General features: G+C 39.4%; 1 protein-coding gene across 3 annotated transcripts in view; it reads right to left on the bottom strand.

Annotated features, from left to right (window-relative positions):
* grm5b (glutamate receptor, metabotropic 5b) overlaps positions 1–9,944 on the bottom strand; it is a 63,943-nt gene extending 53,999 nt beyond the window's left edge. Inside the window, exon 1 of one of the 3 annotated variants that reach the window (XM_067364549.1) lies at positions 9,272–9,944. In XM_067364549.1, the coding sequence (XP_067220650.1) occupies positions 9,272–9,944 (673 nt within the window). The remainder of the gene's footprint in view (positions 1–9,271) is intronic. The other 2 variants (XM_067364550.1, XM_067364551.1) reach the window with 2 other exon arrangements.
* Between the last annotated feature and the right edge of the window lie 7,901 nt (positions 9,945–17,845).

Here is a 17,845-nt window from a genome sequence, read left to right as displayed (position 1 = left end):
ATTTATTATATATTAAGAGGGTGGTTCATGGTTCTAAATGGAACTTTAATTTTAAAGGCGTCCTTGATTATGATTTTTTTTTTACTTTAGTTAGTGTGTAATGTTGCTGTTAGAGCATAAACAAAAGTTACGACGCTCAAAGTTCAATGCAAAGATAGATATTTTTTGTACAGAATTCACTGTTTAATGACTACAACAAAAGACTGGTAGGGACTACAACGAGCTTCTTCCCGGGTTGGTGACATCAGAAACCCTAACATTTACATAAACCCCACCCCCGAGAACACACAATATAGGGGTTGAGGCCATGTTGGGCTGCTTTAGAGAAGAGGAAGAGTTGTTGTAGTAGAGTGTTGTTGTCATGCCGTCATTTTACGCCGGACTGCTTTACAAACGAGGGTCAATTCAACACTGGATTTGCACAAAAGATTAACATGACGGCACATGCTAGTGGATGAGTTGAATCAACTCCACAGCAACTACATAAATTTATCCACTAACCATTCAGAAACGTCTAAAAGTTGTAACTTCTTCCTGAGTCTCTCCATCAGTGTCGACTCCGGTTTGAACAATGTAAGGCTGAACACCGTTACTGACAATCCTCATTTTGGCTGCGTGAGATTCTCCAGCTTTGTTGTTGTTGAGCTGTTAAAGTTCGCCCTCTTCTGGAGCTGCAGCTCATTTGCATTTAAAGGGACACAAACTGAAATGGCGTGTTTTGCTCACACCCAAATAGAGGCAAATTTGACAAGCTATAATAAATGATCTGTGGGGGATTTTGAGCTGAAACTTCAGACACATTCTGGGGACACCGGAGACTTGTATTACATCTTGTGAAAGGGGCATAATAGGTCCCCTTTAAACGGATAGTTCAATTAACAATGAAATTTCTTTCATCATTTACTCACCCTCATGTTTTTCCATGTCTTTTTTATTACTTTCTTTCTTCTGCAGAATAGAAATGAAACAACAACATTGGACACCATTGACACCCTTTTGTATTCCGTAAAAGAAAGAAAGAGTTTAGAATGACATGAGGGCAAATATATAATGATAAAATTTTCATTTTTTGATTGACCCATCTAATTAAAAATAAAGGTTCCGTTTAGAAACATGAAATCATTTGAGAACATTTTTTAAAATTCCACTGAGAACATTTTTGGGTGAACTATCCTTTTAAGTGTTTGATGAGCTCCTCAAACTGAATTAATTCTATTTCTCTTTTCCATCATTCTGCTCTTCACTGATATTCTTCTCCTAATCGCACTATTTGGCTTTCTCTCTGTTACGCCCGTCTTTCACTCTCTCTTTCACCATCTCTCACTCTCTTCCAGCGCTCGTCTCATGCCACTTTTTCTGCTTTTAAATTCCACCCAATTTAGTTAAACTAATCTCTGTTCCATCCTTCAATCACTCTCTCCACAGCTGCTTATTCCTGAGAGGAGACGAGAGAGAAGGTATGAGACGAAGGCAGAGGGAGAGACGGATGCGAGCGTGGGAAGAGAGCTAAAGTCCTTGAGATCTTAAGTGAAGGTTACACTCCACTAGATTCTGACACACACACACACACAGATACAAACACACAAACACATTCTGTACTGAATGCTGATTACGAACACAATGGCTTCATTTCCACTGACTACTGTGTTCTTTCCCAGCATGCTTTGCTGGTGTCTCATAGAAGATATGGCAATAACGTCACACTATGTTTGATGTCAGTGATGCAGAACATCATAACAGATCAAAATGTGTCACATTTGAATATGCGCATATTCAAATTGCACAAATGAGATTTAAAAGCAATGGCAGGGGGAACAATTTTAAGTGAATAACAACTATATATCCGGCTGTTCCTCACAAAACTACTGACAACTTCAGATAACTTGGAATATAGTGCACAAGTCATATGGATTTTATAGTGCTTTTATGGTGTAATTTATTTTTACTTTTACATCCCCTCAGTCACCATTCATTTACACTGAGCAGCATGAACATTAATCTAAATGCCTTGTTTTGTGATGTACTGAAAAAATAAAGTTTCACAGGTTTGGAACAAAATGATTGAGATTATTCTATTTCACATACACACACACTCCTGTTCAAACGTTTGGGATCAGTATGATTTTTATTTTTTGAATAAATTAATACTTTTGTTCAGCAAGGATGCATTAAATTAATGAAAAGTGATAGTAAAGGCATTTATAGCATTACAAAAGATTTCTATTTCAAATTAACTATTCATCAAAGAATCCTGACATAAAATGTATCTTTATAAAAATATGAGCAGCACAACTGTTTTCAACACTGATAATAATCAGAAATGTTTCTTGAGCAGCAAATCATCATATCAGAATGATTTCTGAAGGATCATGTGACACTGAAGACTGGAGTAATGATGCTAAAAAATTCAGCTTTGATCACAGGAATAAATTACATATCAAAATATATTCAAATATATAAATTGTAATAATATTTCAGTATATTACTGAAGGGACATGATGAAAAAAAACATTCTCTCAAGAAGATTTGTGTTCAGTCGCAAAGAACTCAAAAGGTTTGCGAGCGAACGCAAAGTACTGTATATATATTAGGGCTGGGAAGCAATAAAATCTTTTTATCTAATTAATTACATGATGTGGTGATTAATTAATCGCAAATTTATCGTTCATCAAATCTGGCTGAGAAATTATCCCCCAAAAGATCATTTGAAGTCATTATTGTGTAAAGCATCAAATAAACATTACAAAAAGTAGATTCAGAAATAAATATTTTATTTGATTCAACATAGAATTTATTACTTTTGGATCATGAGGTTGAGTATTTTTTTTATTTATCAATATGGAAATATGAAATTGAAAGTGAACATATAGTCAACTGATGTTTTATGAATCGTTTTCTTAGAGAAGTTAATTTACTGAAGGCTACCAAGAAATTATGTCGACGTACGTCGAGGGCACATCAATGTAATGTGCAGCACGAATCTCTCAGCAAAACTCGCACACTCTCAAATATAGTGTCCTCATAGCTTTATACTCTGGCTCAGATATTACGTATAACTTAAAATAAAATTTATGTGGTTGAAAACACTGAATAGTTGTGCTATGAAAAACACTTAATTTTGATGATTATAACTGATAACTAAGGAAAATCCCAAATTCAGTATCTCAGAAAATTAGAATATTGTGAAAAGGTTCAGTATTGAAGACATCTGGTGCCACACTCTAATCAGCTAATTAACTCAAAACACCTGCAAAAGCCTTTAAATGGTCTCTCAGTCTAGTTCTGTAGGCTACACAATCATGGGGAAGACTGCTGACTTGACAGTTGTCCAAAAGACGACCATTGACACCTTGCACAAGGAGGGCAAGACACAAAAGGTCATTGCAAAAGAGGCTGGCTGTCCACAGAGCTCTGTGTCCAAGCACATTAATAGAGAGGCGAAGGGAAGGAAAAGATGTGGTAGAAAAACGTGTACAAGCAATAGGGATAACCGCACCCTGAAGAGGATTGTGAAACAAAACCCATTAAAAGATGTGGGGGAGATTCACAAAGAGTGGACTGCAGCTGGAGTCAGTGCTTCAAGAACCACTACACACAGACGTATGCAAGACATGGGTTTCAGCTGTCGCATTCCTTGTGTCAAGCCACTCTTGAACAACAGACAGCGTCAGAAGCGTCTCGTCTGGGCTAAAGACAAAAAGGACTGGACTGCTGCTGAGTGGTCCAAAGTTATGTTCTCTGATGAAAGTAAATTTTGCATTTCCTTTGGAAATCAGGGTCCCAGAGTCTGGAGGAAGAGAGGAGAGGCACACAATCCACGTTGCTTGAGGGCCAGTGTAAAGTTTCCACAGTCAGTGATGGTTTGGGGTGCCATGTCATCTGCTGGTGTTGGTCCACTGTGTTTTCTGAGGTCAAAGGTCAACGCATCCGTATACCAGGAAGTTTTAGAGCACTTCATGCTTCCTGCTGCTGACCAACTTTATGGAGATGCAGATTTCATTTTCCAACAGGACTTGGAACCTGCACACAGTGTCAAAGCTACCAGTACCTGGTTTAAGGACCATGGTATCCCTGTTCTTAATTGGCCAGCAAACTCGCCTGACCTTAACCCCATAGAAAATCTATGGGGTATTGTGAAGAGGAAGATACGATATGCCAGACCCAACAATGCAGAAGAGCTGAAGGCCACTATCAGAGCAACCTGGGCTCTCATAACACCTGAGCAGTGCCACAGACTGATCGACTCCATGCCACGCCGCATTGCTGCAGTAATTCAGGCAAAAGGAGCCCCAACTAAGTATTGAGTGCTGTACATCAGAGTCCTGCAACGGGTCGGGTACCCGCATAAAAGTGGGTAAAACGGGTGGATTGTGACATTCCTAAAATTCACGGGCGGGGATGCGGGCGGATAATTAACTCCTTGCGGGCGGGTAGTAGCGCGGATGAAAAATATGCGCAATATTTGTATGTCTAAATTACCATTATAGGCAACAACGATATGACATTTGACCCATCACGTCACCACCACTGCGACAGTGCGACTGTTGATGCTTCTCATAGCCTAGTTGGAGCAAGCGTTGCATCTCCATGTTTTCTGTGCTGATGCGGTCATGATGAGTTCATGTACCGGCTAACATGTAAGGGTTGCGCTGCCAATAAAGCACCTAAAAGCTGTAACAAAGAACCGGCAAAAAATGAATGATTATGATTATGTATATAGCAAGGAGACATGTTAATTGTTTATTAATAAACATTTCTGTGTCAGTGGCTGCAAAGATGAAGTTGAAGATGCTGACTCGCGATCTTCGCAGTAGTGAAATGCACATTTCATTCGGATTACATAAGCAGAGCAGTCTGTTTTCTTTCATTTTGAATTGCTGTTTAAAAGTCGACATTCCAATAAAGATATATTCCTCAGGTCTGTGAGGCAAGTAGGCTACCTTATACGCTGAGTTTTACTTCATTTATGATACGAGCTCCAGTTCTCCCCGGCGCATCCGTGTCGTGATCATCTGTTGTCTGCTATATTTACTTCCTATTTATTAAATACAGGCAGTTGGTTGATGAAATATTGATTAAAATTAAGATACAATTAATACAAAACTAAATTAACTTTTAAGAATTTTTTAAAAGATAAGAATAAAGCACTTTAAATTGGAATGATTTTAGCATGTGTGATTTATCGCGGGCACGGGTCGGGTAACGGGCCAAATACTAACGGGTCTGGGCGGGTGCGGATTTAATTTTGATATTATCACGGGTGACGGGTCGGATCTGGTGCTGAACTTTGCGGGTACGGGCGGGGGCGGGTATCCAAAAATGGACCCGTGCAGGACTCTGCTGTACATGCTCATACTTTTCATGTTCATACTTTTCAGTTGGCCAAGATTTCTAAAAATCCTTTCTTTGTATTGGTCTTAAGTAATATTCTAATTTTCTGAGATACTGAATTTGGGATTTTCCTTAGTTGTCAGTTATAATCATCAAAATTAAAAGAAATAAACATTTGAAATATATCAGTCTGTGTGTAATGAATGAATATAATATACAAGTTTCACTTTTTGAATGGAATTAGTGAAATAAATCAACTTTTTGATGATATTCTAATTATATGACCAGCACCTGTACATGCATATACACACACACCATTTTTTTCTTTTCTATTACAGCATGACTCGTTCTGTGAGTCTTTTTCTTTGTGGTGTCTGTTCATTAACAGGTATGTTGGGGTGAACATGATCTTGTTCTTTTCTTTCTCTTTATAGGTGTGTGTGTGTGTGTTTGAGGGAGAGAGAGAGAGAGGTTTTCACTGTCTGCCATCTTAATTAAGCATGGGACACATTCCAGGTCCTCAGCTTTGGGGACTAGACAGTAAATGTGCTTACAACCCTGAACCACACACACACACACACACACACACACACACACACACACACACACACACACACACACACACACACACACACAAGCCTCTAGAGTCGAGATCAGACGTAGAGTGGGGGTCGGGTGTTTCTGGAGCCGTGGAATAAAGTGGGATGAAAGGAGAGCGAGTGGAGAGGGGGGAAGGATGTACATTGTGTGTGTGTGTGTGTGTGTGTGTGTGTGTGTGTGTGTGTGTGTGTGTGTGTGTGTGTGTGTGTGTGTGTGTGTGTGTGTGTGTGTGTGTGTGTGTGTGTGTGTGCTTTTGTTTATATTACATTGTGGGGACCAAATGTCCCCATGATGTAATATAAACCTGAGTTCACCTACATCGTGGGGACCAGCCAGCGGTCCCCACAATGTAAATGGGTTTATAAATCATATAGAATGAGTTTTTGTGAAAAAGTAAAAGTTTGCACAGTTTCCTGTGAGGGTTAGGTTTAGGGGTAGGGGCAGGGTAGGGGGATAGAATGTACAGTTTGTTCAGTGTAAAATGCATTGAAGTCTATGGAAAGTCCCCACAATTCACAAAAACAAACATGTGTGTGTGTGTGTGTGTGAGAGAGAGACAGAGGAAAAGAAATGGAGCGCTAGCAGATCAGAGTAGAGTTATTACTATAACTAGGATAGAACCGATTGATTTTAAAAACATTTTCTTAAACTGTAAAAAAATGTAAAGTAAATAAACTAATACTAAATGAAAAAAGAAAAAACATTTGAACTGAAATACAAAACTGGAATCTATCCCATTCATCTCAATGGCAGTTGCTCGACTGGTGCAGTGTTTTCTCACGGGCCAAACAACGTCATGTGACTAAACTACTGGTTTAACAGATCACAAAACTCATGGTTCGGATCATATCACGGTTAGTAAGTCACGGATCGGATCATTTTTTTGGATCAGCACACACACACACACACACACACACACAAAAAAAAAAAATTTGGGGGTGAGGGTAACTTTGCATTTATTACTAAGCCCACTTTTGATACCACAGCAAAACTACTAGCCTAACTAATACATTATTAAAGGCAAGTAAACAGACTGTAAAAAGAATACTGTACACCAATTACAAGCATAGATAAATACAACATAAAGTTACAAATAAAGTATATAAGGTGTAACTGTAGCAATTTGTGTGTACAGAAATGTAATAATTGAATGTAAAATGACACTGTTCACTGTATAAAGTTAATATAGATTAATCTTTAGGGCTGCACAATGATTAATCGCGTTTAAAAGTCTGTGTTTACGTAATATATGTGTGTGTTCTGTGTATAATAATTATGTATATATAAATACATGCATATACATGTATAAATTTAAGAAATACATGTATAAATATACATGATACACATCCGAATTCTCACCTCGTTCACTTAAGATATAACCGAATTTACCGTGTTTACGAGAATACTTGCCGAGATGGGTTTTGACATAATGCGTGTATGTGTCTATCCAAGTGCATTGAGGACACGAAAGAGAAATCAATGTGGAGTTGTGTGTGTTGTGTGTGAACGCAACCAAACTGGACAACTAGTTGTCTGTCAGGTCATACAGTGTGTGAAAGATGCTCTAAACACGTGTCTAAATGATATTTGACTTTGATATTAAGTTTGGTCACTGTCGCTATATAATAAATACAGGCTCGACTCTCTTTGCACGTTCACACAGACAGTCTTCGAGACGCTGCTGTAAGTTGCTGTGTGAACGCAACATTTCGATGCTCAGACCTGTAAGTAAATGCAATTGTCAATCCCAAAAGCTGTCAGTGTGAACATAGCAAGTGAAAAGTCCATTTCACACTTTCAACAGCCCTTCGTTCTCTTTACACGTATCCACACACATCTTAACGCACAATTCCCATCTGACTCTACAGAGGCCACACTGACAGAATTCAAATGACACTTCTGAAACAGACACCATGCTCCTCCATGCTGTCATGTGTGTGTGTGAGCAGCGCTGCACTGATGCAGAATAAAGCAGCACGGCAAAATAAATCATATTTCACCAGCGTTGAGAGTTTGCAGTCTGAATTGAATGTGATGAAATAAAAACGTCAGTACTGAGACATAATACAACAAACAAACATTGCATGCCTTTTCAGGATACATTTAAAAAAAGAACAGCATGACCAGTGAAGACTCACAAGTTGAATCAGTCAAAAAAATTACTTGTTAAATCAAATTAACAAAATAATGACTCTTATGACCCAATTCTTGTAATAAATCAGTCAAAAAGTCTTGTAAGTTCAATCAAGTTGGAATTAGTCACTGAATCCAATTCAGAAACAAAAGACTCTGATGATCTGAGTCTTGTAATGATTTGGTCAAAAAGACTCACAAGTTGAATCAGTCTAATGAATTGCTACTGTAGCCGAATTCAATTCTCAAACAAATTAATCTTCTGATCCGATTACTGAACTGATCAAAAAGAATCACAAGCTGAATGAGTCTGATAAATTATTCGCTAATTCAGCTTCACAAAAAAAAAAATTATGTTCCAATTCTTGTAATTAATCGGTCAAAAAGATTCACAAGTTGAATCATTCTAATGAACTGGTCATTGAATTCACTTCACAAACAAAAGACTATTATGATCTGATTCCTGTAGTGAATTGGTCAAAAAGACTCACTAATAGAGTCTAATGAACTACTTGTCAAATCAAATTAACAAAATAATGACTCTTATGACCCTATTCTTGTAATGAATCAGTCAAAAAGACTCACAAGTTGAATCAGTCTAATGAATTGCTCACTAAAATTAAAAAAAGAATGACTCTTATAATGAATCAGTCAGAAAGACTCAAGTTGAATCAGTCAAATGAATTACTACTATATGAATCAAATTCTCAAACAAATTACTCTTATGATCCAATTCCTGTAATGGTTTGGTCAAAAAGACTCACAAGTTGAATCATTTGAATGAATTAGTCACTGAATCCAGAAAGACTCTGATGATCTGATTCTTGCAATTAATTGATCAACAAGTTGAATTAGTCAAATGAATTAATAATGTAGCTGAATCCAAATCTCAAACAAATTACTCTTATGATTTGATTCCTGTAATGAACTGGTCAAAAAGAACCACAAGTTGAATCATTCGAATACATTACAAATTCACAAAAGAATGACACTAATGACCCAATTATTATAAAGAATTGGTCAAAAAAGACTCACAAACTGATTCAGTCATTGAATCCATTTCACAAAGAAAGACTATTATGATTTGATTCTTGTGATGAATCGGTCAAAGTGACTCTCAAACTTTTAGACCGAATGAGTCTGAATCCAGTTACTGATTTATGTTTATATGATAATGTAAATTTAACAACGCACATAGTGCACTCACCCTCGGTGTGAATGGCAGATACGTAGGTCCAGTTGTATCTCTTCACTATGTCCACCATGGCTCTGGCCTGCTGGGCGTCCGAAGGCACGACCCTCATGAAGTATTTGTACAGTGATTTGTCGCTGAGGTCCATACTGGTGGCGGAGTATGCGATCTGAGGAATATTAAACAGCTGCAGCAAGTTCTGCACTTGAATGGCCACAGAACTGGAACCCGGCCCGATCAGCCCCACGATGGGCTTCTTCCCCTTCATGGGCGTGGCGCTCGGATCAGCACACCTGGTCCCGCCCCCAGCCTCTTCGCTTTCGTCGGCGGCGACGAGCGAGTCCCGTATGAACTCGATGCTTTGCTCCAGAGCGACGGCGGAATGCCAGCAGGAGTCTCGGATCTCACAGCCCAGCGTGACGTTGGGGAGGATTTTGGGGTCGGCGTTGATTCGGTCCAGCGTGTGCATCATGGCCTCGACGCGCTGGATGCCGTACTGTTCCCGAACGGCCCCGCATTTGCGCTCGTGCACTTTGTCGGCCGGTGGCTGGTGGTGCACGGAGAAAAGTGCGCCGATGATGATGTCACCGGGTATGTGGGCAACGACGCGTCGCTCGTTGGTCTGGGCCGCCATCGCCAGGGACGTCAGTCGCCATAAAAACACGGCGAGGGGGTACAGGGTGATCATTTTGGAGTAAATCAGAGGGCGTGTGTCTGTTCCTGTTCTGTTACTCACGTCAGCTCACATCAGTGCCAAAGACTCGAGCACAGTGATGCTGATAAGATGAAGAAGTTCAGTCCAGTTGTTCCTTCTCTGAACTTTCCGTATTTGACTACACCAAAAGGAGATTGTGGAATCCTGTGGCTTTGAACTGCGCTGTCATTTGTCCGAGAGCTTCTACGACGACCCTGAGCAGGATGCTGGGTCGTTGCCGTGGCAACCTCGAGCTGGGGACGGCATGAGATGAGGGGCCTCATAACCTTGAACGAGAGGAGATGGACACAGCGATGTTATTACATGCACACACTAAACATGGGAAACGTTGAGCCTAAAACTAACCACACACACGCCGGTCTTACACTTTCACGTTGAGCACGTGAAAACACTGTCCTATTGCATTCTGATGCTACACTTAAAGGATTAGTTCACTTTAAAATGAAAATTAGCCCAAGCTTTACTCACCCTTAAGCCATCCTAGGTGTATATGACTTTCTTCTTTTTGATGAACACAATCAGAGTTATATTAATAAATATCCTGACACATCCATGCTTTATAACGGCAGTGAACGGGATCAACGAGTATAAGCTGAAGAAAGTGCATCCATCCATCATAAACGTACTCCACACGGCTCCAGGGGGTTAAAGCGAAGTGATGCATTTGTGTAAAAAAATAACCATATTGAACAAGTTATAAAGTAAAATATCTAGCTTCCGCCGAAGTTTTTTTTACACAAATGCATCATCGCTTTGCTTCAGAAAGCCTTTATTAACCCCCCGGAGCCGTGTGGAGTACATTCATGAAGGATGGATGTGGATGAGGCACCTTCTTCAGCTCATACTCATTGATCCCGCTCACTGCCATTATAAAGCTCGGATGTGTCAGGATATTTCTTAATATAACTCCGATTGTGTTCATCAGAAAGAAGAAAGTCACCTAGGATGGCTTGAGAGAGAGTAAAGCTTGGGCTAATTTTCATTTTAAAGTGAACTAATCCTTTAAACTGTAAAAAAATGAATTTTCTAATATGTAAATAAAAAGATTATTTGAGTTATGTTTTACATGACAATACCATTTAAGTCTTTATGCTGTTTCTTTTTCATTAACTTTGAAATTTAATAACAATTTGAGAGTAAAAATCTTTTCCACACCAATTTTTTTTTCTTGTGTAGGATTTACTTTGAATTTGATTGATTTTCATTCAGAAATTATTAATAACTTTCACAAATAATTACAAAGAAATTGAATGCAATTCTGAAGTAGAAAGAATGAAATTTACTAACAATTTGTGAGTGAAATTTTTTATTTTTTGAAACAATTTTCACTCTTTCACACATAATTACAAAGAAATGGCCAGCAAATTTGAAGTAGAAAGACTGAAATTGTATTTTCCTGTGAAACATACTCCAATATTCCTTAGTTACAACTTCAAAAAAATATATTTTTACAGTGTATATGGTTGCAAGTTTACATCTCTGATGTAGATGTTTCATTGCATGCTTTGTATAAATGTTACGCATGTGTGCGCGGTCTGAAAGTGTAACAGAAAAGACAACATTGTTACAAGGCTGTCAAGAATAACCGAGAAAGCTTTTTAGGCCCTTAACTCAAACGAAAACCACTTTTATTGGCTGTCGGACTCATTCATCCAAAAGCAGACCACAACAATGAGGTGACAGTTTTTCAGAAGAAAAGAAGAGAGCATTTACAAGAAGAATAGACTTTTCACAAGCATCTCATTTTAGTCTCACAGCAATGGAATTGGACAAAATAAATACAATTTTCCTCACTTTAGCTGCATCCGAGGGCTGGTTTCACATGTCAAACCGCAAATTGGACCCTTGTTAAAATGTGCTATATGGGGTCCATTAGAGAGACAGCACTCTGTCACAATGAAAATGCTGTCTCACTTTCCAATGAAACATTATGGCAAGAGCTGAATGGAGGGGAAATGCACCACAGCAAATAGAAGAAACAATAGGAGGGGAAACAAACTGCAATCCCACAAAAACCTCGCCAATATCAGGCATTCGCATTGAAATCATGCTGGCATTTAATGCACACTTCCTTCAAACCAATGCAAATGTCAGGCTGATAGGGCACAGAGCTCCACTCAAAGCCGCGGAGATCGAACGGGACGGATGCGAGTGAACGACCTTGCCGTTGATAAACCGAGAGAACGGGAGCTTTGCGCTGTCCGTGGTGCTGAAACGCATCACACTGCAGTGGCCAAAGAACTCCATGTGCTCAGTCTAACGCACCTCATAAACAACCTCCTGTATCCCCTCAGTCTTTAGACAGATTTAACATTGCAAATATAACTGCATACACATGCAATGCAAATGAATTTGCATACAATGGATTCCCAATAAGTCATACTGTTACCCATGCAACCGCTCGGTCGATAATCTGCAGAGAGAAACAGAGCGCGTTCCTAATTCCAGAACATCACCGCTTCCACAGAGCCAAACTCACGCGGAGAGTGCGTGTCCGCGCACAGGTTGTCTGTGGTGATGTTTGGTGACGGTCCTTACCTGCCCCGCGCCTCGATTCACTAAGGTCACGGATGGCGCGTGCCTCCCACAGGTGAATGGTCGCAGATTTTGGGGTCGGTAGCCCGGTAAACGGCGGGGCACTGGAGAGCCACAGCTGTAGTGTCGTCTCGTCTTCTTGTCACGCACTAACACTGCCGTGATCAGGCACACACATCCCAGTCCGCGACTCAACCCCTCCCACCAGTGAACCCCGAGACTGGCTGCATCCAACCGGCCGTGGAACCTGCGTTCCTCCTCTAAACGAGATCAACTGCTGATGAATTGCAGTGATTATTTTATCATTGCGTGTTTAAAAGTGAGATTTTAAGGGGTAGGTGACTTACCCAACATGGATTTAGATGCTTTTTTTGCTGTTGTGAATGAATGTGTGAAGCTCGAGCGCAGGTGGTGAACGGGGTGTCTGCATGTGACTGATAATATTTTTAATTTCCAATCATCATTGTTGTGTTTCGGAGCCTCGGAGTGAGATCGCATATGCTTTTAAAATGTGAGGGGCCCTACACCAAACCCTTGCGGTACTCCACCTCATACAGACACAGACCACCACCTTGTGGCACTTTAAGTATTGGGGATTTAAATTGAAATCACCTCTTTTCAAAGGTCTAATGGATGATGTTTGATTAATTCAGTGGATTTAAAGAATTAAAATTAATTAACAGCAATGTGAATGTATAAGGAGGTAACATGATGGAAATGAGCTGAATTGTTATTGCAAAATTAAAGTTCACTCGTTATTTACTTCATGATCCTTCTGTGGAACATAAAAGATGTTTTGAAGATGCATGGGGTATTTTAATTAAAATATCTTCTTTTGCATCAGATGGAAAGTAAGGGAAGCTCGGAACGAGTAGTGAATAAATAACAGATTTAAGAACTAGCCATTTAAAATGTGCAGATCATCAGATTTTCAGAACACAATTCAAGAAAAAGGGGGGGAAACTGGGATTCCAATAATGCAGGCTAATATGTGAAATAAAAAATACTGTATCATGATAACATTCACTATAAATCCATACAGTTTTCAATCATATAACAATTATGATTAAACGTACTTTCCCTGCCAAATTATTAATAAAAAATATATGTTTCTGTCGATATAACACATTCATTTTAATATTAATTATATATGTGTTATGTTTGAAAGTAAATTCTACTCTATACATGTGAGAATATATGAAAAGGAATAAATATATTTATATAGAAAACATTTGAATTAAGTAACCCATCTTACCAGCAAAGTTTATTTTCTGGGGTCTACTTCAAACCAGAATGATGTTGCGAAAGCATCCACTCGATCAGGAAGAGAACGTCACTTCGATTAATACGCTTTTTACCATGGCAACCGCAGAATCTCAGCTGCACCGCGCAGAACCGCGGCTCCATTTCCCCGCTCGTTTTCACGAGACCGTTTAAAATACAAAACGACGCGGCTCGTCGATTGATATCTCGTGTGTAACACCTCTCCGTGCATCATCGTGTGTACATGCACGAGTGGATAAAGCGGTGGCTGGTTTACAGGATGGGGCTTTTTAGCTAAAGTGGCTTTCGGCTTCGCGCGGGATTAAATGTGCCCGCCAAATGCGCGCGGGATTAACGGCCATTAAAAAGGCGAAACCACTCCAACGGCTTCCTGTGTGGTTTACCACAAAACCGATAGCCTTTCTCGTAAATCTCTCTATATAGGCTATCTCTCTAAATTTCACATACAGGCTCAAACACGTAATTTACACCCTCTCGTTTTCGCCATACCTTGACCATGATAGTCCCATGCTAGCAATACTTTGACCAACTATAGTTTGTCCAACCAGGTAATCTTCTTAATCTCACAATTTCGCTTATTATTTGCCTTAAATGTCTATGGTGATGTTTAGTGAGCCCACACCCCACCACAAGATGGATTACAGTGGAAAATCTGTTCCCATATTCATATTCATATGCAAACATCTAAAAAGAATAAACAATATGCTGAACATTAAGCCCACGTTAAACCCAACCAGCTTTCAAATCTTCCCCAACAAAAGCAAACAGTGAAGTTATATGCTGAGAGGGCTGATATAATGCAGATATATGTTTTGTACTCACATGAACTGATTTAAATATGTTTTTAGTACCTTTATGGATCTTGAGAGAGGAAATGTCATTGCTCCCTATGCAGGCCTCACGGAGCCATCGGATTTCAACAAAAACATCTTAATTTGTGTTCCGAAGATGAACGAAGGACTTACAGGTGTGGAACAACATTTATTTCTCACCTTACAGGGTGAGAAATAAATGACAGAATTTTCATTTTTGGGTGAACTAACCCTTTAAACCTGGCCAATATATCAGTATTATCAATACTAAGATCATGCAAAACCAAACCGTTGTCAAATCGGAAACCATGTGATCCACCTATGAGCCCTGTTCACTTGACCGCTGATTGCTCATCCAAACGCTCAAAGATGCAGCAACTAGCGCTGGAATGCAGCTAACAGCATTATGCTTGTTAATTATAGAATTAGCATGATTGAGACCGCGGAGTGTAGGCTTGTAATAAATTACGCTCAGATGCTGGAAAGCTTCGTAAATGCTTCTTAGAAAGTACAAGTGTAATTGTTCAATGGCTTCTGGGGTCAGGTTACTATGGCAACCCCTCCCAACCGCTTTTAAAGGCGTAATGACAAGTAATCAGAGGCTCAAGTGTGTAATTGAGTCCTCATGTACATGCAAGAATACACACACACACATTAAGTCAAGCAAATTGCAAAACAGTCAAACATTCAGTTCAAACAAGGCCCGAACACACACAAACACATGCAAACACACTTCAAATTTAAACACAGAAGTCATTCATAAGGACATGTCAGCTTCCTGAATTACTCTTTTAACTCTTGCACACAAACATACACTCAGAAGCTGGACGCGTGCGTGGGAAGAGCCGCTCAAACTGGTGTGAGAGTGACTCACAGTCTGCTGCGCAGCTTCATGGAGTCACATTAAAGGCTGTTCTCCTCGCTTTCACACACTGGGTGTGAATTTTAGAAGGTTTTAGGGAGGGTCTGAAACGCCTTATTAAGGCTTGCGACCGCCTTAAAAAGATGTGTATTATTTAAAAGCAAGCAGTCTTTTTACTTTTCAACAGCAAAGTTTCAGTAATGACAAAACTCAAACTTAGTCAGAGTGCACGTTTAATTTGGAACTAAATATAGTCGAGTTCTGAAGTAACCATGGCAACAGTCGCTGCTAGAAGAGGATGTAATCATATATTCAGGATTAGGAGGGGCCAAAAGTAACAATTTGGGAATCAACCAATGAAAACACGTGTCAATCAGCTACTAATTTAAATACTGGCAGGGACATTATGGCTGCATTCGAAATCCCTTCTATATAGTAGGCAAAAAGCAGTTGACAAAGGAGACAAAAGTAGGGATGTGTCCAAAGCCGAATATTATGTACATTTAATGGAAGCAAGCTAGTAAGAGCTGTGCAAGCAAACCTCACTCCCCTGGCCTCAAGAGGCGTACTAGCGACTGATGCTAGAGTCTTTAGTGTCCTTGTTAGCGCACCTGCCTCCCATGCTGGAGACGTGGATTCGAATCCTGCTCAGAGTGGGTTGAGAAGGACCGGTTACATTTGGTGCCATGACCCGGATGGGAGTGTAAAGGAAACAAGCTAGTAAGAGCTGTGAATGTAAACCTCACTCCCCTGGCTTCAAGAGGCACACTAGCAACTGACGCTAGAGGCTGCGGTCCTTAGCGTCCTTGTTAGCTTGCCTGCTTCTAATGCCCATATTGATTACATTCGGAAAGGAAATGGCGCCCCTAAAGGGACTTGGTGATGGAAAACATGGGAGGAAAAAATATATTTCAATGCTTTTGTGTTCTCTTGCAGTTATATAGTTGGGTAATTATATTGTATATTATTTGAGGGCATCAGGGAGCCGCTATCAATATGCATGGTATTGAAATAGCTTTTGAATGCTTGCTCGCATTTTACTTTCGCTTTCTAATTCGCGATCAGGTATACTCTGTGTATAGGGAGTGGTGGTACTGACCACACATTTTACAGGATAAGACATTTGTCAATGACTCTTAGGATCTGTTGCACACCAAATCCCCCAACAACATCTTATCTTCACATGATAAGTGAAATCTGATGTACTGTAATGTAACTGACTACCGCAGCAAGCCTAACCATGTCCCTTTAGGGGTTCCGTAGAATGCATTATTCATTTTCTGTGCCTTTCCAAATTTGGAATTAGGCTTTGGGCACATCTCTACAAAGAAGTGTCTAAATTCACAGTACTAATAAAAGAGTAGGCAAAAAGTACCGGGATGACTTACATCCTCCGGCGAGATTCTGTGTGCACACATTGTTAGTAGTCACAAAACTCAAAATAAGTACCTACTCAAGAGAGTATGCGATTTCAGATGATACACTGACACGTATTGTTATTACTTATCACTTTATTATATATTTACATATCACAAATATCATCAGTATTGTTATTATCGAAAACTAACACTATTAAAATAAAGCTGAAGTTAAATATAAATATTAAATGAAAACTTATTTTATTGCAGTTAGTGGCCTAGGCAACATTTGTAATTTTTGTTTAAGCTTAAAAAATGACTGAAATAAAGTGTTTTCAGATGACGTCACAGTCCCTCTTACTTTGTAATCTCTCCCCTCCAACTCCATTATGTTATTGAAACGGCAAATTTTCACAATCCAATCAGTTTCTGATGGATTAAATCAATTCCCTACATTCGTTATTGTTGACTATCTGGTTTCACTTGTAAATATGTCAGATTGTAGAAGTGTGAAAGACAGAAGCCTCAGTGTGCTTGTGAAGTGAAGGACAGCGGTGATGTTGTGAGTGGGCGGCGTGTGCCGAGAGGGATTATCTTTCTACAAATATGACAAAACCCATAAAAATGACAGTAAATCAATTATTCGATGGTGTCTCAAAATGACATTGACATAATCTCTGTTGCCATAGAAACACTGATGATATGTAAAGATTCCTGTCTGAAATGCTTCTACAAATAAGTGATGGCTGTAGGGACAAGAGAGACATGCTGTTCTGTCCAAACACTTGCTCGATGGCAGATTATTGTTAGTTTTTTTATATTATTTTTCAGGGCAGTAGCTGCATGGATTTTACTCATTATCCAAATGCATAAATGTATTACATAAATTAATTTAAGGAGCATTAAACCTTGTTTCTGGAGACTGACTAATCAAACATTTTGAACCAGCTAATCAAGGTCTATGCAAAAATTAACTTAAAAAATAAAAAAATACATTATTGTTCAAAAGTTTGGGGTTAGTAC

The sequence above is a fragment of the Chanodichthys erythropterus genome, chromosome 17 (genome assembly GCF_024489055.1).
Source record: "Chanodichthys erythropterus isolate Z2021 chromosome 17, ASM2448905v1, whole genome shotgun sequence".
Classification (NCBI taxonomy): domain Eukaryota; kingdom Metazoa; phylum Chordata; class Actinopteri; order Cypriniformes; family Xenocyprididae; genus Chanodichthys; species Chanodichthys erythropterus.
The sequence above is the reverse complement of the archived record's forward strand: the minus strand, read 5'-3'. Positions and strand labels throughout refer to the sequence as shown.